Source organism: Canis lupus, chromosome 1, assembly GCF_003254725.2.
Source record: "Canis lupus dingo isolate Sandy chromosome 1, ASM325472v2, whole genome shotgun sequence".
Classification (NCBI taxonomy): domain Eukaryota; kingdom Metazoa; phylum Chordata; class Mammalia; order Carnivora; family Canidae; genus Canis; species Canis lupus.
In genome coordinates, this window is record NC_064243.1 from 57,726,820 (window position 1) to 57,753,180 (window position 26,361).

General features: G+C 40.2%; 1 protein-coding gene across 2 annotated transcripts in view; it reads left to right on the forward strand.

Annotated features, from left to right (window-relative positions):
* Nucleotides 1-26,361, forward strand: part of DCBLD1 (discoidin, CUB and LCCL domain containing 1) — a 98,230-nt gene that overhangs the window by 13,209 nt on the left and 58,660 nt on the right. For both annotated transcript variants that reach the window (XM_025422840.3, XM_035704847.2), the window contains exons 2-3: nt 9,194-9,406; nt 25,401-25,535. In XM_025422840.3, the coding sequence (XP_025278625.1) occupies nt 9,194-9,406; nt 25,401-25,535 (348 nt within the window). The remainder of the gene's footprint in view (nt 1-9,193; nt 9,407-25,400; nt 25,536-26,361) is intronic.

The following is a 26,361-nucleotide window of genomic DNA, read 5'->3' on the forward strand; positions in this document are numbered from 1 at the left end:
AAGATTGTAGTCATCAAGAGCTCACTTGATCCTAGACATGGGAAGAAATTTTCTCACACCCACATGTGGATGATGATATATGCATTGAGACCTGTTGTAACTTGAATATTAGAAGAGCAAGGATCCAACTGTAATGAAATCATGTTTCTGGAAATGGTTTCACTCTTGTGGTATTTCAGAGCACTCTTTCTCAGGTTACAGGTTGTGACCCATCAGTAAGCAATAAAATCAATTCGGTTGACACAACCAGCATGCTTTCAATTAAAAAAGTGAAACAGAATAGGAAGTATCTCCGTGTGTTACATATGATAGAAAGAATCGTAACATTAAACTTTTCTCTGTTTCTGCATATGTGTATGCATGTGTGCTTAGATTGTAATGCAAAATCTATGTTCTATTGTTTATTTTTTACTTTTTTAAAAGATTTTATTTATTTATTCATGAGAAACAGAGAGGTAGAGTCATAGGCAGAGGGAAAAGCAGGCTCCATGCAGGGAGCTCGACGCGGGACTCGATCCTGGGTCTCCAGGTTCATGCCCTGGGCCGAAAGCAGGGCTAAACCGCTGAGCTATCCAGGCTGCCCCCAAATTTATCTTCTAACCATGGGTCATGGTTTTTAAAAAGGTTTGAAGTCTGTTGTCTTAGTGTATGGATTAGTTAATAATCTTAAAGGAATTTTTGCCCTATTTATTTCATGTCATCCAAACAATTTTCCACAAGTGCAATTCAGTTGAAAGTGTTCTTATGAAGCCTAAATCATACTTTGTAGTATTCCAGAACTTAGTTCATACCAGGTATATCTCAATTTCACTTTTCGGTTAGTGGAACATGATTTCTTATCAAAGGGAAATAGTCTTTTAAGGAAGTTATTGTTTTCCTTTCTTAGTGGGTGGAATTAGAGTAGACTAAATAAACAGTTGATGTGTGGAGACAAGCATCTAGGACTTGTTTTAAGCTTGTTTAGGAAATACCTTGTATATCCATACTTCTGGAACAGCTGACATTAAAAGCACAGAAATGCTTTCAAGGCATTTGGAGAAGAGATATTGAGCCCATACCTCTGTTTTGAACCTGCCACTTTACTCTCAGGAATTACCTGTTAACATACTCCTCTCCTCTTGCCTGTGAGCTTCTTTAAGTGGGAACTACCTGATACTAAGTTCCCACCTGTTTAATGAGTGAGCTTATTTGTTGTTGTTTTAAGATTTTATCTATTTATTCATGAGAGACACAGAGAGGCAGAGACACAGGCAGAGGGAGAGGCAGGCTCCCTGAGGGGAGCCTGATGTGGGACTCAATCCCAAGACCCCGGGATCACTCCCTGAGCTGAAGGCAGATGCTCAACTACTGAGCCCCCAGGCGCCCCCATTGGGTGAGTTTTTAATGACAGTTAGGGAGTATTGATTTAAAACGACTTCTTCCAGTCTATATACCTTAAGGCTAAGACTTAAGGCTCAAGTAGCCTATGTTACAGATAATATTAGGTAAATTTGGTATTTTTAATTATTTTATTTTTCTGATTTATACGTAATGTTTTCATATTGTAAGAGTTTAGAAAACAAATGTGTAAATACAATGAAAATCACTTGTAATCCTCCATCATAGCACTTCACACGTTTCCTTTATATCTATATGGGCACACCATTTTCTGTGTTTAAATTAAGTAGAACTCTAAAACATGACTTTAACTTTTCCTTGGTATCACATTGCTTAGAGATATCATAGTTTGACCAACCTTTTCTTTTTTTCTTTTCTTTTTTTTTAATTTTTATTTATTTTATGATAGTCACAGAGAGAGAGAGAGAGAGGCAGAGACACAGGCAGAGGGAGAAGCAGGCTCCATGCACCGGTAGCCCGACGTGGGATTTGATCCCGGGTCTCCAGGATCGCGCCCTGGGCCAAAGGCAGGCGCTAAACCGCTGCGCCACCCAGGGATCCCTTGACCAACCTTTTCTAATTTAGATTGTTGCCAAATGTTCAGAGTTAAAATACTTAAATTTTGTGTAGAGATCACTCGGGGAGCGATAAAATACTGAGTACTTACAGCTTTTTCCAAAATCCAAACTTCATCCAGTTTTGTTTTTGTAAGATGTTTTGAGAAGGGGTTTGGTCAGTCTCACAAACCAGCTCTGACTCTAAGCAAACCCCAGGCTTCAAGCCCATCATGGAGTGACCACCCTTCACATATTCTGAAAAGGAAAGGAGCTTTCAGCCTAAGGAGAGAGGAAATGATGAATGGTTCAGTGCATGTGCTTTGGCACTTTGGCAATTAAATTATAGTTCAAAGGAAGAAAAAGATAAACATTGCACAGTAGTCACTTTTGAAGAGTAGACAAGTTCCCTGTGGCCAAGCTTCCTCCTTCCCCCTTATTTCCACGCCCCGTCCCCTGACGTTAGAGAGGTGGCAAGTGAATCTAGCTGTCTTGCCCCACACCGTTGCATCACTGTGGCTCACTGCCCATCAGGCCTCCCAACATCATGTGGAGCTTAATCCTCCAAACCAAGGTTGTATTTTTTTCCTTAAAGACTGACCTTCATTTCTTTTTGTTATAGTTTTTGTAAAAAGCTGTACACCCTAATTGTCCAGCTACAGCAACCATCAACCTCTCCCCATCTCTTTTTTCTTATCCTCCATCCTCCCTTTTTTTTATTCTCATATTTTAAGGCAAATCTCAGACCTCATGTCATCATGTCATTTCAACCCAGATATGTCCGGAGGCCTCCATAAAAAAAAGATATTTCTTACATAACCTCAATACCATGATCACACCTAATAAAATGAATAACACCTTCCTGATATACCTGATAAACCATTTAAAGAAGATAATACTCCCCTTATCTTCTTTAAATGGATTTGTAAGGTTGGTTTTTCAAATCAGGATTCAAACAAGATTCATTTGGTTGTCATTTGTTTCCTTTAATCTGAAATACATACTTCCTCTTAGGCTTCTTCATATGCTTCATTGTTGAAGAAACTTGGTCGGTTGCACCTAGAATGTCCCAGCCTAGGTTGGGCTACTGGTGTCCTTGCGGTGTCAAAAAACTTGTGCATTTCCTACAGCCTGGAAGTTAGGCCTAAAGACTTGATGAGAGTTGGCATAGATTATTGATTCATGGTTTGCTTTTTGTCCAGCGTGTTCACAGGTATTGGTGCACAGAGCACATTTTATCCTACCTGGAGACACATAGTATCTGATTACCTTACTTGTGGTCATGCCAGGATCCATTAGTGAGTTTAGAGGGAAATGCCCCAGGCCATTTCAGAGTTCTTCTTCAACCTTCTACCAGTCATTTTCCATCTGCTTATGACCATTGTAGGAGTCAGTTACCTCCCATTAGGGACCTGTTTGTTTGATTAGGAGAATATGCCATGAAATTATCCACAGGAAGGTAGGTCTGAGAGGGCAGCAGTACAGATGTTTTTTTAAGATCAAACACAAGTACTTGTTACAACATCAAATATAGAAGAGAGGCAAAAAATTTGTTTAAATCCTAGAACCATTGCTAAGTTGCCACCATCAGTGAGGTAGTTTTTTTTTTTTTTTTAATCAGTGAGGTAGTTTTAAGGAAAGTCGATATACATTGTGTTTTCTCATCTGTAAACTGGAGCATGTGTAAGAGGCCCCCTCAGACATAGCACCCCATGCTCCCCTAGGCACATATGAAAAATATGGGTAATGAATTTGGTACAGAGAGATTTTTAGAAATCAAAGTAGCCTCCTTTATTGATTGCCATCCCCTATATATTTTTTCAGTGCAAATTTGTATAATATTTTATTGAAGGATAGTTTCATCAGTTTATACAGAATAACAGAATCCAAGTAGTACAGAAAAGAATAAAACAGAAGATGAAAGCCTCCTCATTTTCACCCCGTCAGCCAAACTTAACCAGATCGACAGATGTTTGTAAACTTTTTCTGAGATAACTATGGATTGTGTACAATTGCAAGAAACCATCTAGAGAAATGTAGTGTACCCTTTACCTGGTTATCTTGCCAATCACAACCAGGAAATTGGCATCGATACGCAAGAAATGGAACAGGAACTGATAGATTTTTAAATAACTTTTGTCATCGTTCTTGTCAGTGATTCCTCACCAGAGTTAGGTGAGGAGAGTAAGCTACCTGAGTGTTAGGATGAGATCATTGCCTCCCTACTGTCTGTCGATCATTAGCACACATCTGCTTTTTTTTGTTTTTTCCACACATCTTTATACATTCCAGATACATGGTGAGTATTTTCTCCTAGTTCTCCATTCTCCCCTGTGGCATAATTGTGGTCCTTTTCCCCCCAGCTTTACTGAGCTACAATTGACATAGGATGTTGTATTAGGTTAAGTCTACAATGTGTAGATCTGATATGCTTACGTATTGCAAAATTATCACCTCTGTAATGTTAGTTAACCTCTCCATCGTCTCACATGATCACCATTTCTTTTCTGTGGTGAGAACATTTAAGATCTACTCTCTTAGCAACTTTCAAGTATCTCTGACAGTATTATTATTATATCCAATTTTTTGAGTTCATCAAGACTGTGGGAGGACAAGAGGGTAGAAATTCCCGACATAGTTAATACCACAGAATAAGTGTATTATATTAGTGCTTGCCACAGAAAAGTCCATGAATAGTCTCCTTCCATAGGCAGGGGTGAAATTACAACCTTCTGATGACAGATGGCATTTTAATAAATCAGGATTCCGCAGTTCCTTTCAGATTTTTTTTTTTTTTTTGGCAGAACAAAGACTCCTAGAGTATCATTCTGATAGTTAATGCAAAAGAGAAGTTTCTCTAAGGAGGCACAGATCCCCCAGGCAAAGTGATGATGGGAGTGTTGAAGACAAATCTACTCACCGCCTGCCTGAAATTAGTTTCCTCTTGGGCTTTAGAGTAAAAGTGATTGGAAAAAAGTATAATTACAGGGTTGAATAAACGGGACGCCCTGGGATTTTCCTTTGTCATGATCTGTCACTTAAATATAGTCGAGAAAAAATAAATAAATATAGTCGAGAATATGATGATCATATAAAAGTTGATTCACATATAATTACACCTCATTCCATATTTCACTGTGCTTTCCAGGAAGTTCACTTTCTCTTTTCTTATGAAAGCAGAGAATTTCACAGTAACAAGAAAAGAGGTGTTTAAATGTTTGACCAGGTGATATCTTGGTGGCTTAAGGAGGATTGTGTGCATATTTGTGTGCATGATCGTTTGTACACGAGGTACCCTACTGGTGCCCCGTCAGCATGCTTGGGGTCATTGCCTCCCCAGGTGGGGACATGTCCCAGGAGTGAACGGTGAGCATCTGATGGGGAGCCTGAGCATTTTTCTCCTCTAAAGGGGCACCTACTGTGTCACTAGCCGATGAGAATGCCTGCTGGCATCCTTGCTATATCTTCCAGTTTTCAAGAGAAACTGTAAATTGGATTTTTAAATTAAACCCTTTACAAGCAGCAAATAATTCAAATTTTAAATCAAAGCCCTGCGCACTATGTGCTTCTGTACCACATGCTTCACTCCAGTATAATTTTCAATAATTTTGTACTCACTGCCCAAGAGGTCACCAAATATAGCTGTCACCACAACCTTAACTAGACTTATGACCTTTGCCCCCAAACCTGCTCTCTCTTTGGGCTTTTCATCCCGTCTATGTTAGCCTTAGTGCTCCAGTCATTTCTGGACTCAGAATTTCAGTGGGTTTTTTTTCTTATCCTGTCTCCCCCATTAAACCAAAATCCAAGTCTGTTGATTTTTTTTTTTTTTTAGATTTTATTTAAGTACAAGTTAGCTAATATATAGTGTATTATTAGTTTCAAGGGTAGAATTTAGTGACTCATCAGTGGCATATAACACCCAGTGCTCATTACATCAGGTGCCCTCCTTAATGCCCATCCCCCAGGAACCCTATCCCCTTGCTGCCTCCCCTCTAGCAACCCTCACTTTGTTTCCTAGAGGTAAGAGTCTGTTATTATTTGTCCCTTTCTGTTTTTATCTTATTGTATTTCTCCTTCCCTTCCACTGTGTTCATCTGTTTTGTTTCTTAAATTCCACAGATGAGTGAAATTATATGGTACTTGACTTTGTCTGACTGACTTGTTTCACTCAGCATAATACCTTCTGGTTCCATTCATGCTGTTGCAAAATGGCAAGGTTTCAATTTTATGATAACTGAGTCATAGTCCTGTGTGTGTGTGTGTGTGTGTGTGTGTGTGTGTGTGTGTAGCACATCTTCTTTATCCATTCTTCAGTTGGTGGACATCTGGGCTCCTTCAATATTTTGGCTATTGTAGACATTGCTGCTATAAACAGTGGGGTGCAGGTGCCTTCAAAAAACTATTTGTATTCTTTGGTTAAATACCTAAGTAGTGCAATTGCTGGGTCATGGGGTAGTTCTGTGCTTTGTTTTGTTTTTTAAGATCTATTTATTTCTTTATCCAAGAGAGTGGGGGGAGGGGAGTGCAAGTAGGGGGAGGAGCAGAGGAAGAGAGAGAATCCTAAGCAGGCTCCACACCCAGGGTGGAGCTCAACTCAGGGCTCAATCTCAGGACCCCCAAGATCATGACCTGAGCCAAAATGAAGAGTCAGATGCTTAACTGACTGAGCCACCCAGGTACCCCAGGGTAGTTCTATTTTTAACTTTTTGAGGACCTTCCATACTGTTTTCCAGAGTGGCTGCACCAGTTTGCGTTCCCACCAACAGCGTAAGAGGGCTCCCCTTTCTCTACATCCCCACCAACGGCTGTCGTTTCCTGAGCTGTTGGTTTCTTTTATTGTTGTGAATTTCTCTGTTTTCCTTTCCTTTCCCTTTCCAGCTGCCCCATTCCTCACCCTTGTACTGCTCTTATCTGGATTCTCCCTACATTCTAGGTCCTGTAGCATTGCCCAACTGGGTTGATCATCTTTTTAAAAAATACTTCTTTCATCATCTCCCTTCTCAAAAACTTCTATGGGTCACTATGGTCTAACATATAAATTCCAAAGCTGCTTCTCCCTAGACGTGCAGGTGTCACAGTAGTTTTATCTTAGTGTCCATCTACATTTTTGCTGTATTCTGTAACCCATCACTTGGTAAAGTTAACTCTATCCCCTATTCGTCCACCTGGCCGTAGCTGCTGGGAATCTTGTGGCAGTTTCTGGATTATAGGTGGATTCCTCTCCTTAGACTTGTCTGCTGAGATGGGGTAGCTTCTGGAGTTCTGTGCCCACCCCATCCATCCCTCACAATTTTATTTTATGTATTATTATTTTTTCTTATTTTACCTAGCTTCCATTATCATTTGGGCTGTAAGCCTCAGGGTCAGAAAAGAGTGGGATAAAGGAAAGCCCCAGGCCAATCCTCCTCTAACTCAGGAAGAGGCTGGAGGAGGAAGAAGGCTGCCCTGGGCTTCAGATTCTCGTATGCCCAAGTTGGGGCTTCTCTGGGGGAGACTTTGGGATGCAGAGGCCTTGTTTTATTATTCAGAGAATTCCTTCTTCAACCAATTTCTGCTTTCTCTCCCTCTAGTTGGGGGCAGAAATACTCGCTTTAATGTGAAGCAATACTAGCCACAGGAATTTGGCAACTTGAATGCCAACTTCATTGCCCTGTGTGCTCAATTACCTTGCGGCCCACCCAGCTGTGCATGACATTAAGATATTTGAGTGAGTGACTTAGTCACTTTAATCTATTGGAGCAACGTGTTGGTCAAAAAAATCTTAAGAAAATTTCTTATTTTAGTGAAGTGGTGATAATTCACTGAAATACAGTTTTTCCTGCCTTTCTCAGCACTTTAAGCTCCTATATGGCACACAGCACCCGGTATTATAGTTAGCTGAACATGGGACTGTCTCCTGTTTCGCTCTGAGCTCTGTGAAGACACCATTGCTGCTTTTTTGTGTCTCCAGCAGTACTAGGTCTGGTATGTGCCAAGCACTCGAGGCACTGGATCCTCGACATTCTCTTAATGACACATTCTGGGTCTCTCAGGAACCTTCAGATCCACGACTATCATTCACTGCGATGTGAATGTCGAACAGCTGGAAGCCTGCAGCTGGATGACAGGTTCTCATTCTCCTCTCATTCTCTTGTTTAACAATACAGTGACCCTCTGAAATAAGTACGATTATTTTCTCCACCGTGCAAGATTATTGCACGCCATTGGCTTGCTAAAACCACAAATGGCAAAGCTGTGAATGCCAAGGGCCCACTGTGCATCTCCATGGGTAGAAAAAAGAGATGATTAGAAAAAGTAGTATGATTAAGCAATGTGTTTGCTAAGGGCTTTCCATTTTAATATATGAAACATTTTGGTCAAAAATATTCAGATTAAACTGGGAATCAAGGGCCACCTGTGGGTGGCTCAGTCCGCTAAGCGTCTGCCCTCGGCTCAGGTTATGATCTCAGGGTCATGGGTTTGAGCCTCACGTGGGGCTCTCTGTCCAGTTTTTATTATTATTATTAAATAATTTGTTTATTGTACTGAATTTATAAAGAAAACAGACAATGTACCCAGTAGAAAGAATAAAAATGCATTTGGGGTTGTAACTGACAGCAATAGAAATCCTTTAGTGAGATCATGGCGATTTGACAGTATTATGATTAAGTTCAATAAAGGTAAATGGGGTACTTGGAAGATCAAATTCTATATCTGCCTCTTTCTACGGCTTCTAATTCATCTCACTCCTTAAATGATAGGGGGAAAGCCCTTATTTGGTGGGAAAACATTCCCAGAAAGAAGTTATTGGTTCTCTCTTATTAAAATTTCTTCTCACATCAGTTGTTAAAATGGGGCCTTCTGTGGGGAATCTGCTTCTCCCTCTTCCTCTGCTGCTTGCCCTGCTTGTGCTGTCTCTCTCTCTCTCTGTCAAATAAATAAATAAATCTTTAAAAAAATAATAAATATACTGGGGAACAAGATAAAATTACCTGAAATTCAAAAAATTAACCTTCTTTTATTCTTTTTTTCTTTCTTTCTTTCTTTCTTTCTTTCTTTTTTTCTTTCTTTCTTTCTTTCTTTCTTTCTTTCTTTCTTTCTTTCTTTCTTTCTTTCTTTCTTCTTCTTTCTTCTTTCTTCTTTCTTCTTTTTTCTTTCGTTTTTCCCTCTGCAAAGAAGGAATAAAATACGTGACTTGGAGATTACACTAGACTCTCTCAATCCTCAGTAAGAATTAATTTCATTCCTTTAATTCTCTCTCTCTCTTTTTTTTCAACCAGGTGATGGCTGTGGGCACATAGTGACCTATCAGGACAGTGGCACCATGACGTCTAAGAATTATCCAGGGACTTACCCCAATCACACGGTTTGTGAAAAGACTCTCCGAGTGCCAAAAGGAAAGACACTGATTCTGAGGTTAGGGGATTTGGATATTGAATCCCAGACCTGTGCTTCTGACTACCTTCTCTTCACCAGCAATTCCGATCAGTATGGTAAGAAAGGAGATCTAGGTATCTGTGAGCATGAAATAATTTGAAACTTGGGAGGGAGGGCAGGTTGTGTGTTGATTAGTATGATAGCCTGGGAAGATTAGAAGAGAAGCTTGCTTTTTGTAAACTCTTAGGGTAGCTCTCATGGATACACTTGCTTCATAAGCTGCAACAAAGACATCTAAGGAGATTTAGTGTTAGCCTTGTGTGTGTCCTAGGAGCTTTGTTTGGGTTTGTATCTTGCTGGGCAGAGAATTGGAGATGTATGGCATTTGGCTACAACATCTACAAGTCATTCACTCATGTGACAAATATTTATTGAACAGTGATTGTGTATTCAGGAACTCTGTGGGATGCAACAGTGAAAAAAACAGAGTTATTCCATCTTGGAGCTTGCATCTATAGGGAGGGGAGATGGAAAATCAAATGAATCTATAATATGAGAGGTAGTGAGAAAGAAAAATAAGAAAAATAAGGCATCCTAAGGCTGTACAGAGCCTGGTTTTGAATGGGTTTGTAACTACTTCAAATGGGCTGGTCAGGAAAACTTCCCCAGTACGGGCACATTTGAGGAGAGATCCGAATGACTTGAGGGAATGGACTGTGTATACAGTGTCTGAGGTCAGAGTTTTCTGGGTTAAGGGAGCAGCAAATGCAGAGGACAGTTTCCAAAATAATCTTTTGAAATCAAGCTTTTGTGTGCTTTGGGGTGTACAGTTAGTACACTGGAGTCTGAAGTCACTGTGACAGTGACCCTGCGTTCCCAAGTCCAAGAAGACAGCTTGAGTTTAGACAATTCAAAAATAAAGAAAATCTTATATACAGGTTAGAGGTTTTCTGAAATTCTCTCTGTGTACAATTCCAGATATGATACAGGTTTTGTCTGTCTACTAGCTCTACAGGCAATTTCTCAAACACACACAACTTTCAATGCTGTCTTTACCTTTCCATGCAGATGTGTCTCCTCTCCCCTGGTGCCTCCTCCCAGCGTGGAGGCCCAGACTAGCCAGCAGACCATTCAGGGGTCTGTGCTTATCTAGCCCCTGGGAAGAAAAAAGAAATCTAAGATTTTTGTACCCTGGGAATATTATGTCTATTTTAATGATAGCTGAATTGCTTTGACAGCATATAGTTGATTTCAGATCATCGTTTGCAGCTCTTGAACTCCAGTTTGATTCAGATGGAAAGAATGAGGGGCACCTGGGTGGCTCAGTTGGTGAAGCATCTGACTTCAGCTCAGGTCATGATCTCGGGGTCTGGGGATCAGCCCCTAGTGGGGCTCTGGGCTCAGCAGGGAGTGTGCTTCTCCCTCTGCCTCTGGCCCTCCCCACTCATGCGTGCTCGCGCTCTCTGTCTCTCAAATAAATAAATAAAATCTTTACTTAAAACAAACAAAAAATGGGAAAGATGGGAATTCAAGGGATGCTTAAGGCCCCTGAGGACGCTTACTGGTGACCACATGTGTGTTAATTTGTGGAAGCACTCTTCAGGGAATCCCTCACCAGCCAGGAAATGTCAGTCACATTCAGAGGAGAGGATTGAGTGTCAGGGCCTGCCTGTAGGACGGGAGGCAAAACACTGCGAGGCCAGAAATGGCTTTCCCACACTGGTGTCTCCTGGGGAATGTCTACTTTCCTGGAAGATGAGCAGTTAATTCCACCTGCCAACAGAGCAGCAGAGTAGTCCTCTCTCTTGCTTTCAGGCTGTCTCAAATCAGAGGCGAGGTGAGAAGAACTAAAAAGGGGAGGAAGTCATCCCAGAGCAGGATTGGAGAATGGGTGTGACTTTCCCACACCGTGAGTTTTCTTTATCATCTCCGATGTATATTCACGCATATACAGAAAAGAGGGAAAGCGTGGGATTAATTACATAGTGGGAGCTAGGTTCTGAGGTGATCCTGGTCGGCTTCAGGGCACTGACCTTTACATTTCTAGATTCCCGAATTGTCAAGACTCAAACCCTTCGCTAGGAACTGAGTCATGAATTACAAGTCACCTGTAGCGGTAAAGCCGAGTAAATTAATTTTTCTCTTTATATTTTTTCTACATACTAGTTAGGCTTATCTTTCAAAAACCAAATGTATGCTCATTGTAGAAATAAATATATTCAGTGTCTGTTTTATGCCAGGCACATGCTTGACCCTTATATAGACTTTCTGGAATCCTCACATCCACCTTGGAGGTATTATTAACTCCTTTCTGCAAATAGGGAAACTAAAGCACAGTGAGTTGAGTTTTTTTGTTTTTGTTTTTGAGTAATATGCCAAAGATCACACAGCTAGTTAAGGGATGGAAGGAGGATTTATATCCATGTCTTTGTGGCTCTAAGACCTCTGTTCCCAGATGTCTGCTGCTCTGCTCCAGTCCCACCACTCAAAGAAAACCCCAACAAATTCTCAGCCCAATATTACATCATACAGCAGTTTTGTTCAAAATGCAGGTACAGTTAATATTTTTGGCTAGGGATATTCTTAAGATAAAATATTTAATGATGCTCAGAATTTTTCTTTTGTGACTACTTTAAAGATTTCCTGATCAGTCATGCTAAGACAAACCCAGCAGGCAAAGGTAAGAGAGATTAGCAATAAAAGAAATATCTGGTGAGAAAATTAGGATATTTTCATCCTGTAAGAATATTTTTTTAAAAATTAAATGCTTAGCGCTAGATATAGAAAGTGTATACATGCATAGCTCTGTGTGCTATAAAATATATGTTTGGGTCTTTTGTAGTTTTGCATAGCATTGTGAGAGGAACCACTAATTCATACGCATGTACTTATAATATTTAATCCAGTGATTTGAATGTAGTAGATATACTTAGTGAATAAATGGTTTTTTAAAAAAGCGAATCAAGGGTAGCCCCGGTGGCCCAGCGGTTTAGCACCACCTTCAGCTCAGGGCATGATCCTGGAGACCCTGGATGGAGTCCTATGTCGGGCTCCCTGCATGGAGCCTACTTCTCCCTCTGCCTCTGCTTCTGCCTCTCTCTCTGTGTCTGTCATAAATAAATAAATAAAATATTAAAGAAAAAAAAAGCAAATCAACAGGTTCAATGACCAAGAACCAGTTGACTAAAACATGTTATAGTTACTTAGCATATGAACCACCTATTTGTGTAAAAGACTATTGACATAGAAAGCTGCTTATGATACACAGTGTTAGGTAAAATATGAATATACACTAGTGTTATAACAATAGGAAAAAAAAACCTTGAATAAAATAAGACCACATAACTTTTTTTTTTTTAGATTTTATTTATTTATTCATGAACGACACAGAGAGAGAGGCAGACACATAGGCAGAGGGAGAAGCAGGCTCACTGTGGGGAACCTGATGCAGGACTCGATCCCAAGATGCCAGGATCACAACCTGAGCCAAAGGCAGACGCTCAACCACTGAGCCACCCAGGTGCCCCAAGACAACATAACTTTAGCAGAATCTTGAAGTGAGAATTTAGAAGGGTTACCCTACTGGTATTGTTATATCTTCTCTCTACTTTCTATTTTTTCTTTAACAAACATATGTTAATATTTCTTAATAAGGAACGAATAGATTTCCTTTGACCCCCAAAACTGACTAGACCAATATTTTAAATAATAATTAAAATAGTCTCCTGGTCACTTTGAACCTCCCTAAGAAACGCAGGCATCTGCAAAGGAAGAGGGGGAGGAGGAAGAGGTAGAGGTAGAAGGGCTTTGGCATCCTGGGCTCAGGCTCAGGGTGGGTGTTTCTGTGGGCTGTTGCCCAGTTCCCTGGGAGAGTAGGAGGCATCTTTGCAGCCAGTGTAGCCACAGGACCTGGCATGCCTGTAGGGGAGAGCCCTAGTGTTGGCACAGGGTCCCAGGATCCACAACACTTGTCTGGGTTGGCGGTGGTTGCGGAAAGTACTCCCTGAAAGGCAGCAATGAGGAATATATGTTCTGGAATACCTCTTTGAAATTCCCATCTTTGATGGCTCTAACAATTACATGTGTGGCTGAAATAGCTGAATAGCTTTAGCTTATCCAACTCGATTTTTTTCATTAACCAATTAGTTATTAAAACCTATGCCAAGAGATTTTAAGACTCAGCGCTGTCTGAATTTTGAATATGGAGTTAATGTTTTGAAAAAGAATAATGTTTTCTGGCACCAGTGTTTGTAAGCTCTGCCAAGAATGGAAGTACTTGGAATGTGATTGCATTAACAATAGTGAATATGCTGAAGTTGTACACTTTTAATCATTGTGCAGTTCATTTTTAATGGTTCATCCCCATGCCGATTTTGTTTTCAATGTTTGGTTCATATACTTTGGGTGCTTTTATAACCCATACTCATGGTAGTAAAATGCATTGTAAACAAGTGTAAGCCATGCCAGCTTTTACAGTAATCATGCAAAATACACACTTGATCTCATTGCTTTTAAAAGGCCTGATACAGACAAGGTGGGATTATTCTTCTTCTGTTTGTCAGGTATTATAATTATAGTAGATATTTCAGATTCAACATCAGTTGGAAGGATTACATGTGCATTTATTACTGAGTTAAGACACTGGCTCTTCCTTTGAAAATACCCTTGAAAACAGCCAGGAAGCAGCAAAGTTGACAAAGTAAAGTATATCAACCTTAATTTGAAAATATGTTTTAAGGACAAAATAAAAATTTTTTTAAGGACAAAATGAATTTTTAAGGATATGCTTAAACACAAATCTTACTTTTATACTTACAAAACATTTTGGATCTAAAATATACATATACTGACTTTCAAGATCATGTGTGCCAATATCCTGGCCAAAAAAATTTTTTTTTTCTTCGAGAAATATCATAGTTTGCTTCGTAGAGATTGTTTTCATTATAATGGAGGGAGTTCTGGGATTTTGTTTGTTTAGGAGACAAAAGAAGCTGAGGCTACCCTCCAAAGAAACATTAATGTCCCTTTTCTGCTCTAAGATTCAAACGAGTGTCACAAGGCATTTTGTTGTCAGGACTCCCGAATCTGCTTTAATCTGGGAGAGTTCCTCAGCCTTATTTTATCTCTTACATAGTTTTGAAGAGTTCCCAGCCATTTATTTTGTAGAATGTCTGTTGGTTTGGGTTGGTTTGATATTGCCTCATGATTAAATTCAGATTATGCATTTTTGGAAAATATAACATTATCCCTTTATAAAGTGATCTTTGAAAGGCTTGTTTGCAAAAATTTCCAGCATTAGAAATTGTGAGGTCATATGTCCCCCGAGGAATGCGAACTAAGTCCGCATTGTTTTCTTTGTTTCTCTTTTCACTGCTTTCTGTCAGGTGGACTCTTTTTGGCATTCAAAACTACATTCATTTAAGTTATTTCAAGTGTCTTCCCCAAACAGTTCTGCATTGTTCAAAGAGGTCGGTGTAATGTGAGGCTATGAAAAAATGCAAATTTAAGGTGGCACCTTCTTTACAGAGGAAATTCATCTTCTATTTGGGCTCATAGGCCTTAGAGACTTGACTGAGGTAGCCAGCGCTCTCCTAGGATTGAACAGGTTCACTTTTAAGCCTGAATTCGAAGATTAAAACAAAGAGTCTAGGGGCAGCCCGGTGGCTCAGCGGTTTAGCGCCTGCCTTTGGTCCAGGGTGTGATCCTGGAGACCCGGGATCGAGTCCCACATCGGGCTACCTGCATGGAGCCTGCTTCTCCCTCCGCCTGTGTCTCTGCCTCTCTCTCTCTTTCTCTCTCTCTCTCTGTGTGTGTCTCTCATGAATAAATAAAATCTTTAAAAAAAAAAGAGTATTAAACAATAGAGTTTAAGATTTAAAATTGTCTAATACAGCTCAGATTGCTGCTTTGGTACTGATTCTCGATTTCTGGCCTTTTAGAGTCATGACGTAAAATAACAACAGGCAAATTACATAAAACATTAAAATAACATTAAAATGATCTTGAACTTTGGGAAAAAGTAAATCCTAATTCAGACAGTGTCATACCAAAATACCTACATTTGTAATATGAAATATATGACTTTTATTTATGACAGTGAAGAGGGAGGGCTGTGAATTCATACTGAAGGTCATTATTCTCAACTTTAAAACTCTTTATGACTCATCCTGTGATTAAGTTCCATTTCCAGTCCAGCAGAAAGGGCCTGCTCTCAGGGACCCCAGAGGAATTGTCATTTCTGTTTTCCTGATATTTCAAGAAGCTTGACTGGGTCCCAGTTTCCCCTGAAAATTGCCCTTCCCTTGATGTGTCGAGTTTAGGTTGGTTGTTCTGGGAACTCCTGAAGGACTTGCTGGAAGAATTTGGGGGGGAACAAGATACTAGCTTCTCGGATCTCAAAGGACCTTGTTCTAATGGAGTCTCATAGACTTCCCCACCTGGGTCGCTGCGGATCAATGAAACCAGGCTGCCCTTCAGCATGGACTGGGATTAACACCGTCATTTCTGCTTAGATTTTTCATTTGTGTTTAAGAGTGTAGACTCTGGAATTAGACAGTCTGCCTTCAGATTGCTGGTGTACTACTCATGTTTTAATTGCTTAACCTTGAGCAGATTATGTGATCTTTCCATTTCTCCATTCCCCCATCTTTAAAATGGGCAAAATAGTACCAGCTATCATATTTGGGTGATTGAGGCACAGATGTATAACTTAAAAGAATGATGCCTTGCACAGAATAAGCACTCAGCAAATGTTAGCCATCATTACCCTCACTCTTCTCCTCCCCCTGTCCCCCCCCCCGCCCCCCGCAGTGGCCTTGCACACAGTTTATTCTTTGTCTAAGAGGTCTAAGAGCAGAGAACACATTGGTTCCCTCTCAGTACCCTGCACACTTCCCTTCCACCAAGTAGAGACTGAGCTGCAGCAGCACACTTTACCCTCCTGGTGCATTCCTGGTCACCTGCGTTTGACCCAGTCATTCCAAGCAAGTGGCAGGTTCCCTGCCAGAAATAGCTCCCTGTACAGATTTTCTCCATCCTGCCTCGTGAGATGAGCAGAAAACACATATTCTCCAAGTCCACAGTTTGTTTGGTTCAGTTTGGCTTTTTTATTTTACTGCTAGCCCACATCTTTGTACCTATTTTTTATGGAAAGAGCCTCCCGATGTTTCCGTCTCTCTTTTCACCAGTCTCTGTTCCCTCCAGGCTAGCCAAGGTTATCTTGTTGAATATAATGATAATTTCTTTCTTTCCTGATTTTGAAAATTATTAATTGTACCCTCCTGTCTACAGGAACTTGTCAGTGTGGCATGCAGAGCTTACCCACGCTCTTCCCCATCCCAGTTTGCAGCCTCATCTCGAGTCTCCCCATGTTTGTGCCTTTTCCTGAATACACCGTACAGCTTCATGCAATGCTATATTTATTAATAATACTCCTTCCACGAGTCTCTTTTCCTGCTCCTTCTAACACACACACACACACACACATGCACCATATTCATTGCTACTTACCCCAAAGCCCCAGAGCTTTCTCTGATGTCCAGCAGCTCCAGTCATTCCCTCCCTGGGGCGTATGTTGATTCTCTAGGCCTTAACTAGAACACCAATCTCAATTTGAGATGTTATGTTAGCTTCTCTACCAGATATAGGGCTCCCTGAGCAAGGAATTGCATTTTATTCATTTTTTCAGTATCCCTGGATGCTTAGCATAGTCTTGCAATTACAGATGCTCATTGAATATTTAATGAATCTGATTGCATGTAGCTTGATTTTGGCAAACATATATCCTCAGGTCATGATCTCAGGGTCATGAGATTGAGTCCCGTGTAGGCATCGGCACTGGGCGTGGAGCCTGCTTAAGATTTTCCTCTCTCCCTCTCTCTGCCCCTACCCCGATCCCCGTTCCCTGCTCACATGCCTGCTCTCTCTTTCTCTCTCTCTTAAAAAAAATTTATATTTTTACAAAAGATAAAATTCTTTTTATCTTTTTTATTTTATTTTTATTTTTTTTATGATAGTCACAGAGAGAGAGAGAGAGAGAGAGGGGCAGAGACACAGGCAGAGGGAGAAGCAGGCTCCATGCACTGGGAGCCCGACGTGGGATTCGATTCCAGGTCTCCAGGATCGCGCCCTGGGCCAAAGGCAGGTGCCAAACCGCTGCGCCACCCAGGGATCCCCAATTCTTTTTATCTTTTATCTAAAAAGATATTCATACTGTAGGAGGATTTATAAGATTCCCTATCTATACCTATTCCCTCTGCATTTAAAAAAAGACTTTGTTTACATAAAATTTTAAGACTCTGCTTATTATATAGAAAGGACCATAAAGCCCTGTACAAGGCTCTTACACTTGAGCATTCAGCTAAATGCTGTGCACTGGGCTTAGTTCTTTAGACTTACTAACCCATTTAACTGTCATGATAGTCCTGAGGGCAGGGCCTTTTATTAACATCCATACCTAAGGATTCTGAAGCTCACAGAGGTCAAGTAACTTGGTTATCACTTTCCTAGATCTGGGATGCGAGTCTGGGCATTTGATACCAGAGACTCCACTTTTAAACCCTATAAAATATGTCCCAATTCTTTGTGACAGAAACCATCTGATCCAATGGCTTGTGCATAAGAAAACCTGAGCTGTAGTTTTATCTGTCATTTGCTGGAAGAGATGGAAACTTCTCCAGGTCTCCCCACAGGGGTATCCTGAACATAAGATGGGGTCATTGAGAAATCCCTCAAAGGAAGAGTACCAGTGTAAATTTAAGGTTTGAAAGAAATGCTTCTTAACCAAAATCCTTCAGGAGGAATCGTGGTCAGGAATAGGAAGAAACCAGCTGGCCCAGGAACCTAATGGTAAATTGGTTGAATTGGTTGTGGTCTGCTAAGTGATTTGCAGTATAGAAAAACCAGGAAGTTCGAGAATTGTTCTCTTCCATTTCCTGTATTTCCACCTCCACTCCCAATGTTTTTTTAACCATGGTCAGTGATCTAGAAGTACAGCAACGCGAAGCCAACTGTTAATATTTATATTACACCAGGAACAAGAGAAATGGGGAAAGTATGAAATGATGCTAAGGGTTTTGACTCCTAATTTGCAACAAGATTTCTGTGATAATTTTCAGAAAGATCAGAAAGATACATATCTGGCCTACTGCCTTAGGATCTAATCATTATGCCTTGTCTGTTGATTTCTTAAAACTCTGAAACAGAACCCCCCCCCCCACAAGATTGGTAGTGTCTATTTCATAACTGGTTTATCTTTCCCAGACATATCATGAAGATTGCAAAATTCTTATGACTTAAAAAAATTTTTTTAAGACCTTTAAAGAAATTCCTAGATTGTGCAAAGTTGTTTGGGGATCTCAGAAGTACGATCTCCTCTGATTGGGTCTACTTGGGTGGATGCTCTTGAGAAGGACTGATTTTTGTTTATTTTTCTTTTACTTTGTTTCGTCTTTCATGCCATGATAGAATTCAGATAGCATCTTCAATGTACATGGGCCAGAATCTTCCACACAAGGTATCTCATGGACATAACTATAAGCCTCAAGGAAAAAAAGTTATGGCCCTCTTCCTTTTTCCCAAACCCTTCCCTGGAGATGCTGTGACTTAGTTTCAGTAACTACTATCTTTTGTAGGCAGAGAAGTAATGGCCTAGGTGGGTCGTGAGCTCTAGTGTCAGTGTCTTGACCTGAGTCCCATAGCCCCAAGGAAAGCCACACCTTTGTCTTGGAATCAGCCTGGTTCATTTATCATCTGTCACTGATTTTTGTCTGGGAACCAGAACCAAAACTCTCCAGGGATACTACTTACATTCTTACGTGACTATGGTTTTAATAGCATAGTCCAGGAATATCCTTTTTTATGCTAATTTCCCTCCTTTTCAAAGAAAATGGCCCTGAAAACTCTGTAATTTTGTACGATGACCCTCTTGCAATTGGCAAGCAAGGACAGACTGTGCCATTTGACTGCATTGGAAAAAAAACAAATGGAAAATGGACACAAGTGTAAAGGCGTTTGCAGCTTCAGCATTTCTGGAGATTGCTTTATCAGCACGCCTCTGAGCACAAATCTGGGCCACGCCAGCTACCACTTTCCTGGCAGCTGGTTGTGTGCCATGTGGCTGTGACTCTCCCCGGAAGGTCACTTAGGCTCTTGGGCATGTTCCTCCCGTGCATGAGAAATTAAATATGCGTTTCAGAGAGTGTTGGTAGGTTAATGAAAGTTGCTAGGATGTTGTTTTGTTGTTTAATTTGATTTATGACAGATCTCCCGAGAGTCAGGTGTCTGTTTTTCACCACTTGACAGTACGCTTTTGGATGGGGAGGGATCTCTGGGTTTGTGTCTGGTTTCTTTCTTTCCTTTCTTTTTCTTTCTTTCTTTCTTTCTTTCTTTCTTTCTTTCTTTCTTTTCTTTTCTTTTCTTTTCTTTTCTTTTCTTTTCTTTTCTTTTCCTTTCTTTTCCTTTCTTTCTTTTTTTTCTTTTCTTTTCGTTTCTTTTCTTTTCTTCTTTCTTCTTTCTTCTTAATGGTATGCTCGCCACTCTTTAAACACCTCCCTTTCACAGATGAAACAAGAACTTTGCTTCATCAGTTTCAAGATGAAAAGCATATAATTGCCCCAAATGGCTTGGAGCAGTTATTAACCTATTATTGCCTTGTAATGTGGTGTCTCCGACAGTCCACAGAGAATGTAGTAGTAGCATAAATTGCAGGATGAATGCACTGTCAGATTGCCAGAGAAGCAAGAGGATTCTGGGCTTGGCTCGGGGGCAGTTTATTCTTCCTTGTAGGGCAGTTTTCTTCTATTCACACATGGCAAGATAAAGGGTTTCCTCCTCGGCTGCTCATGGAACAGTAGCTCCAAACAAGGGATGTGTTGAGACGAACTGGCCTACTGTGCTCGCTGAAGGCAGCTCCTACGGTTCCTGGCCTTTTACTCCTTTGTCCAAGGAATCAGTCCATTGTCTGCTAGGTCCTGGTCTCATGTCTGGTGCCAAATGCCACAGTACCATTCCATTTGGTATCACTCATAGCTCTTCCCACAATCCAGGGCTACCAATGATGTTTCACAAAAGGTAGAGGTATTTCTTTTGCCCCGATTTGTCTGCCTGCTTGATGAACTGCCTTTCTGCTGTGCCCCAGCCTGATGGGAATCGGAGATGACAAAGTAAGATGGAAAGTGGGAGTTCGCAAGTCCAAGGGCCGCAAGACACACAGCACTGCTGGTTGTGAAGCAGACACCCATACAGAGCTGGGAGGCCTATGCTTGGGTCTGCTGAAGTTCTTAAGACGCACCCCCACCTCCCTAGAAAGACTGGGGTTCCGTCTGACTGTGAATTGAGAAAGGTTTCCCAGTCCAGGAACACTGCCTGGGAAGTGGCCGTGACCACGATCAGAGTTAGAAGTCACCAAGCTGTCATCTGGGTTTCCTTCGGAATCGTCTTTGTGAATGTAGGAATCTAAGGGTGGAGCCTTGTTTGAAGTCTTGCTGGAGAGTTCTAACAGTGAAGTACATTGTGTGGCCGGGCGTGGGTGGAGAAAGGCTGTTTCATAAGAAGAGCTAAGAATCCTCAACAGAGTTCAGCTGAGAGCTGACAACATTGCCTGGGACAGGCCAGTCGGATCCTTCACTGCTTTCCCATTCATTATTTTTCCCCTCTCACTGCCACTCATGTTTTCCCATTTTCATCTTTTCCCTTTTAACTCTAGGAATGCAGTCATTAACTTCCATTCTGTGAAAAGGGATCCATCCGTCAGGCCTTCAGACAGGAAATAATTAGATGTTTGGCCGTAGGCGATACCACAGCCAACATTGGACTTCTAGCCTAGAAGCTGGCCTACTGCAGCCTCCTGCTATTGTGATGGTTGTTCCATGATGAACCAGTAACTCTTAATGTTGTGTCGATATGTAGAGGGTGTGTCCTATCCCCTCCAGGGTTTAGTTACATTTTTTTTGCAGTACTTTGGTAAGAATGGGAGAGAGAGAGAGAAAAAAGAAAAGAATGGGAGAGAGATTGGTGCCTGGGGGGTGGGGGTGGGTGTAAACGGTGATTAAAGGAGTTTGTGTGTTTACATTTTATCTTGGAACTTCTTCCAGGAATATTTACATTCCCATCATGACTTTGGGAGGATACAACCAAATTGGAGTTTTACTATACTTGTGTGTTTTTTTTGATGTAGGAAATTATATCTATTGTATGACAACTTAGTGTGATGACATGCACTCTTATCTCTTTGTGTAAAATATATGTAGTGTTGCAACCTTTCCTTTCAACTGTTCCATAAAAATCCAAAAGGAAAAAACTCCAATTATTCAGCTATGAGGAAAAAAGGACATCCTGCCATTTGCAACAACAGGAATGGACCTTGAGGGCGTTATGCTAAGTGAGATAAGTCTGCCAGAGAAAGACAAGGACAGTGTGACAGCACTTATATGTGGAATCTAAAAAAGCTAAGCTAATAAAAACAGAGAGTAAAAGGGCATAGTTGCCAGGGGATTGGGGTGAGGTGGGGTGCATAGGTTGATGTTATTTAAGAGTACAAGCTTACAATGAGTAGCAGATATGCCCTAATCTAATTCACAGTGTGGTGAATATAGAGTAATGTATATATATATATTTTAGACAACAGTATTGAATTAAAGTTGACCCTTGAGCAATGCAGGTTTGAATTAGGCAGGTCACTTAAACATGAATTATTTTTTACAGTACAGTACCATAAATGTGTTATCTCTACTTTATGATTTTCTTAATACTTTCTTTTCACCAGCTTACTTTATTAAAAGAATACAGTATATAACACACGTAACATACAAAATATGTGCTGTTTTTGTTACTAGTAAGACTTCTGGTCAACAGTAGGCTATTAGTCATGAAGTTTTTGGAGTCCAGGGGGGCAGCCTGGGTTGCTCAATTGGTTGAGCATCTGATTGCTGATTTCAGCTCAGGGCTCAAGTCATGATCTCCAGGTCCTAGGGTCAAGCACTCCCCCCTCCCTTGGGCTCCATACTCAGTGGGGAGTCTGCTTGAGATTCTCTCTCTTCCTATCCCTCTGCTGCCCTCTCTCTCTAAAATAAATAAAATCTTTTAAAAAAAGTTTTTGGGGAATCAGAACTTATCTATGGATTTTCAACTACATGGGCGTAGGCACCTCTAAGGGCCAACTGTATAATCACCAAACTTGCTAAGAAACTAGAACCTAATTACTCCAACCATGAAAAGAAATAATTATGTTACATGATGGAGTTGCTAATTATTCCTTGCAGTGACAATCATATTAAAGCATAAAAATGTATCAAATGAATATGAATGAATGACTTATTCATCAAATGAATAAGCAATTCAAGTATACCTTGAATTTACAGTGTTATATATCAAATATATTTCAACTAAAAAAATCCAAACAAGTTCTCACTGATCATCAATTTAGACTTGCTTACCTCACTGTTTTTATTAGGACTCATTGGAATGCTATGGAAACTTGAGGAGAGATTATCATTATCACCATTTGGAGAGGAATATATATATATACACATTATCATTTCCTCTTGGAAAAGATAAATGTGATTAGAAAAATATCTGATTTGCCAATAGCAACAAGTTACTAGTTATTTCATTTTCATTCTTAGATTTGCAAAGCAAGTATCTTCACTTATCTGGACAGAGAACAAAGGAATTTTCAAACCTATGTAAAACAAACTAAGTTGCAAAAGTCAAGTACGAGTTTTGCAATCATAAAATCTATGATTTTCTTTTTTTTTTTTTTTTTTTTTTTTTAATTTTTTTTTTTTAATTTTTATTTATTTATGATAGTCACAGAGAGAGAGAGAGAGAGGCAGAGACATAGGCAGAGGGAGAAGCAGGCTCCATGCACCGGGAGCCCGACGTGGGATTCGATCCCGGATCTCCAGGATCGCGTCCTGGGCCAAAGGCAGGCGCCAAACCGCTGCGCCACCCAGGGATCCCCAAATCTATGATTTTCTAATCTGACTCACTTTAATTTTGGAAAAATGCTTATCATTCTACTTTACTATAAAAATGGATTTAGTATAAAATGTTTCTCTACCATGCTGTGAGCACTATTAAAGTTCCTGAACATCTGTATATTTATTACACTAATGATTTCTTTCCTGTCTTGCTTTTTCACATTCCTCTTCCTGACTTCATGATATTTTAAAATGCCAAGATTAAATGTTTAATACATCTTTATAATCAGGTTTGGCTTTTCAAAAGTGTTTTAAATAGAAGAACATTTAACTTCATCTCAATTCTGACAATATTTGGAAGGCCACCACATGCCAGGTATTGTACAAGCTGCTAGGCATAAAGTGATGGATAGAAAAATTCTTTTTTCTTTGTTTAAATATTTTATTTATTTCAGAGGGAGAATGTGTGCGCAAGCATGAGCAGGGAGACGAGTGGGAGTAGGGGTGGGGGAACCAAACTCCCCACCCAGTAGGAAGCCTCAACATGGGGCTTGATCCCAGGACTCTGGAATCAGGAACTGAGCTGAAGGCAGACACTTAATTGGCTAAGCCACCCAGGTGCCCATGGATAGAAAAATTTCTAACCCTATGGAACACAGTCTAAAAGGAAAACAGACATTATTTATTTGCTTGTTTTAATGTAGTCATTCATTTATTTAACTATTTACTAGTAACTACTAAGCACTTCCACAGCTCTCATTATATGCTGGTTACTATTCTAAACAGTTTGCTAGTATTAACTTATGTAAGTAATTATATATAATGAGTATCTCTAAAGAGGTAAGTCATCTTTTTAAATTTGGATTTCACTATAATTTAAAAATAGGGAACGACAGAGATTTAAAGCATGACGGTAAACACTCTACATTTCTCTTTTATTCGGTTACATCTTCCACATGTGAGACCTGGACAGGACGAAAGAGAAATCTGGTTCTTATAGCAGGAGAGGAATGCTTAGTTGGGTTCATGACCCTCTCCTGGACCTTTTTCTTTCCCTCCTCCTCCTTCCTTAACCTGATTTTGTCACTGTTGACTGCTGCCTGATGTTGCAGATGACTCTTTCCATAGTGTTTTATTGGGGAGAAGTTAATAAAGAATTCTTGTTGTCAAAATTTGCTTGCTAATCTCTATTTTCTTAGAATTATTATGTCTTACATACGTGGTTTTCAAGATGACTATTTACAAACTAGACTTTAACTTGAGTAGTCTTAGGAAGGTCTCTTTTTTTCTTTTTTAGTTCCAAATCTAATTTTGTTCTTTGAAAATTTATGGAGCTTCCTTTAAAAAAAAATATATATATGTATATATATATATTTATTTATTTATTTATTCATGAGAGACAGAGAGAGAGCGAGGCAGGCTCCATAAAGGGAGCCCGATGTGGTACTCAATTCCGGGGCTCCAGGATCATGCCCTGGGCCGAAGGCAGCCGCTCAACTGCTGAGCCACCCAAGGATCCCTATGGAGTTTCCTATTGCTTTTTAACTCATTTGTTCTAGAAACAATGTGTTATACTCTTAATTGCATAATTTATACTGTAGTATTTCAGAAGCCTTTAGAAGTTTTTCTATTTTTTTTATAAACTTAATTTTCCAAATCAAAACGAACTATGCAGATTAACCAGAAGGTCCTATAAGAGAGAAATAATAATCTTATTCTCATGTGTAAACTGCATGAGAATAAGATTGTTAGCATGCATTGGACAGTCTTTTAATTCTGAAAACCTCCTCAAAGAAAAGAAAATTTGTGAGTTTCTTCTAGCAAATTTAGGAGGCCCCTAGAATATCACCTTTGTGACATTTTCTTGACTACCAAATGTATTCGACCTTTGTTAGTCTTCTTTACAAAAACTAAAACTTATCCCTTGGGTTGTTCATAATTAACTAGCTCTAGCCTATTGCTTATCTGGAATTAGCCACTTCTCCCCTTGGCTTGTCAGTATAATCAAGTCTACATTTAGGCACTAATTATCAGTTCCCATATTAAGCAAAATTTCAGTTGAGTAACAATTATAATTGTATATATGTGTTGTCTGCTAAATTTGACTTTTAAGGAAAAAAAAACCCACCATATATTAATCCTTTGTGCTGGTCTAAATTTTGAATGTGCTAAAAGTGTGCTTTGTTTTTAGGACCGTATTGTGGAAGTATGGCTGTTCCCAAAGAACTCCTACTGAACACGAATGAAGTCACTGTTCGCTTTGCAAGTGGATCCCACATTTCAGGGCGGGGATTTTTGCTGACCTATGCCAGCAGTGACCATCCAGGTATAGTAGAAGAATCAACACAGATCTGTAAACTTGGGTCTAAGAATTCCTCTTGCTACTTATCACCATCTCTGGACAGAATTGCGACCTCAGATATAGAATATGTGAAGGAAGAGAGGAATGCAAGTCTTTGTAAGCAGTTAGATCAGAATTCAGAATACTTTTATCAAACATGTTAGATTGATTAGCTGACTTTTGTGGGTGAGGGTGGATCTCATTTTTCTAGAAACCTTGTGTCTTTGGGGTGATTTTAAGGTCTGGCTATTTTCTGAAGTCCTCCCCCAACCTTCCTCAGCTTAGAGGGCAAGCCTTTTAACCAGTGCCCCCTCTGCCCTCCACCCCCCACATATGCTCACACCAGTGCACCAACATGGGCTGTCACAGTGTGCTTTAACCATGGAGCTAACACTTGAACAGGAAACTGATGACGGAGGAAAGCATGGCCTCCCATCCAGGCCTCTTGTGTTCCAGAGTGATTACTGTGCAGTGTACTCCATGTCTGCCCAGAGTCCCAGAAGTGCCCAGATTTTCTGCTCTCAGTGTCCCTGGGCAGAAATGCTCTGGAAAGGGGGTGCACCATTAGTTTCCCTCTCAGCCAATCAAGTCTGGCCAATCCCAGCAGGCCCCAGCATGGCCAGTGGTCACCGTCTGTTGCTTCGTAAGAACTACTGAAAATATTAAGGAAAGAAAGAACTACTTGCAGCAAGTGTGAAGTATTTTGGAAACTATCCTAGGTTGATTTAAATGCTTTAAAATCCACAGCATCTTAGCATGCCCATTGCTGAGCATTCATTCAGTTCTGTATTCCAAAGAGCATCCTCTTTTT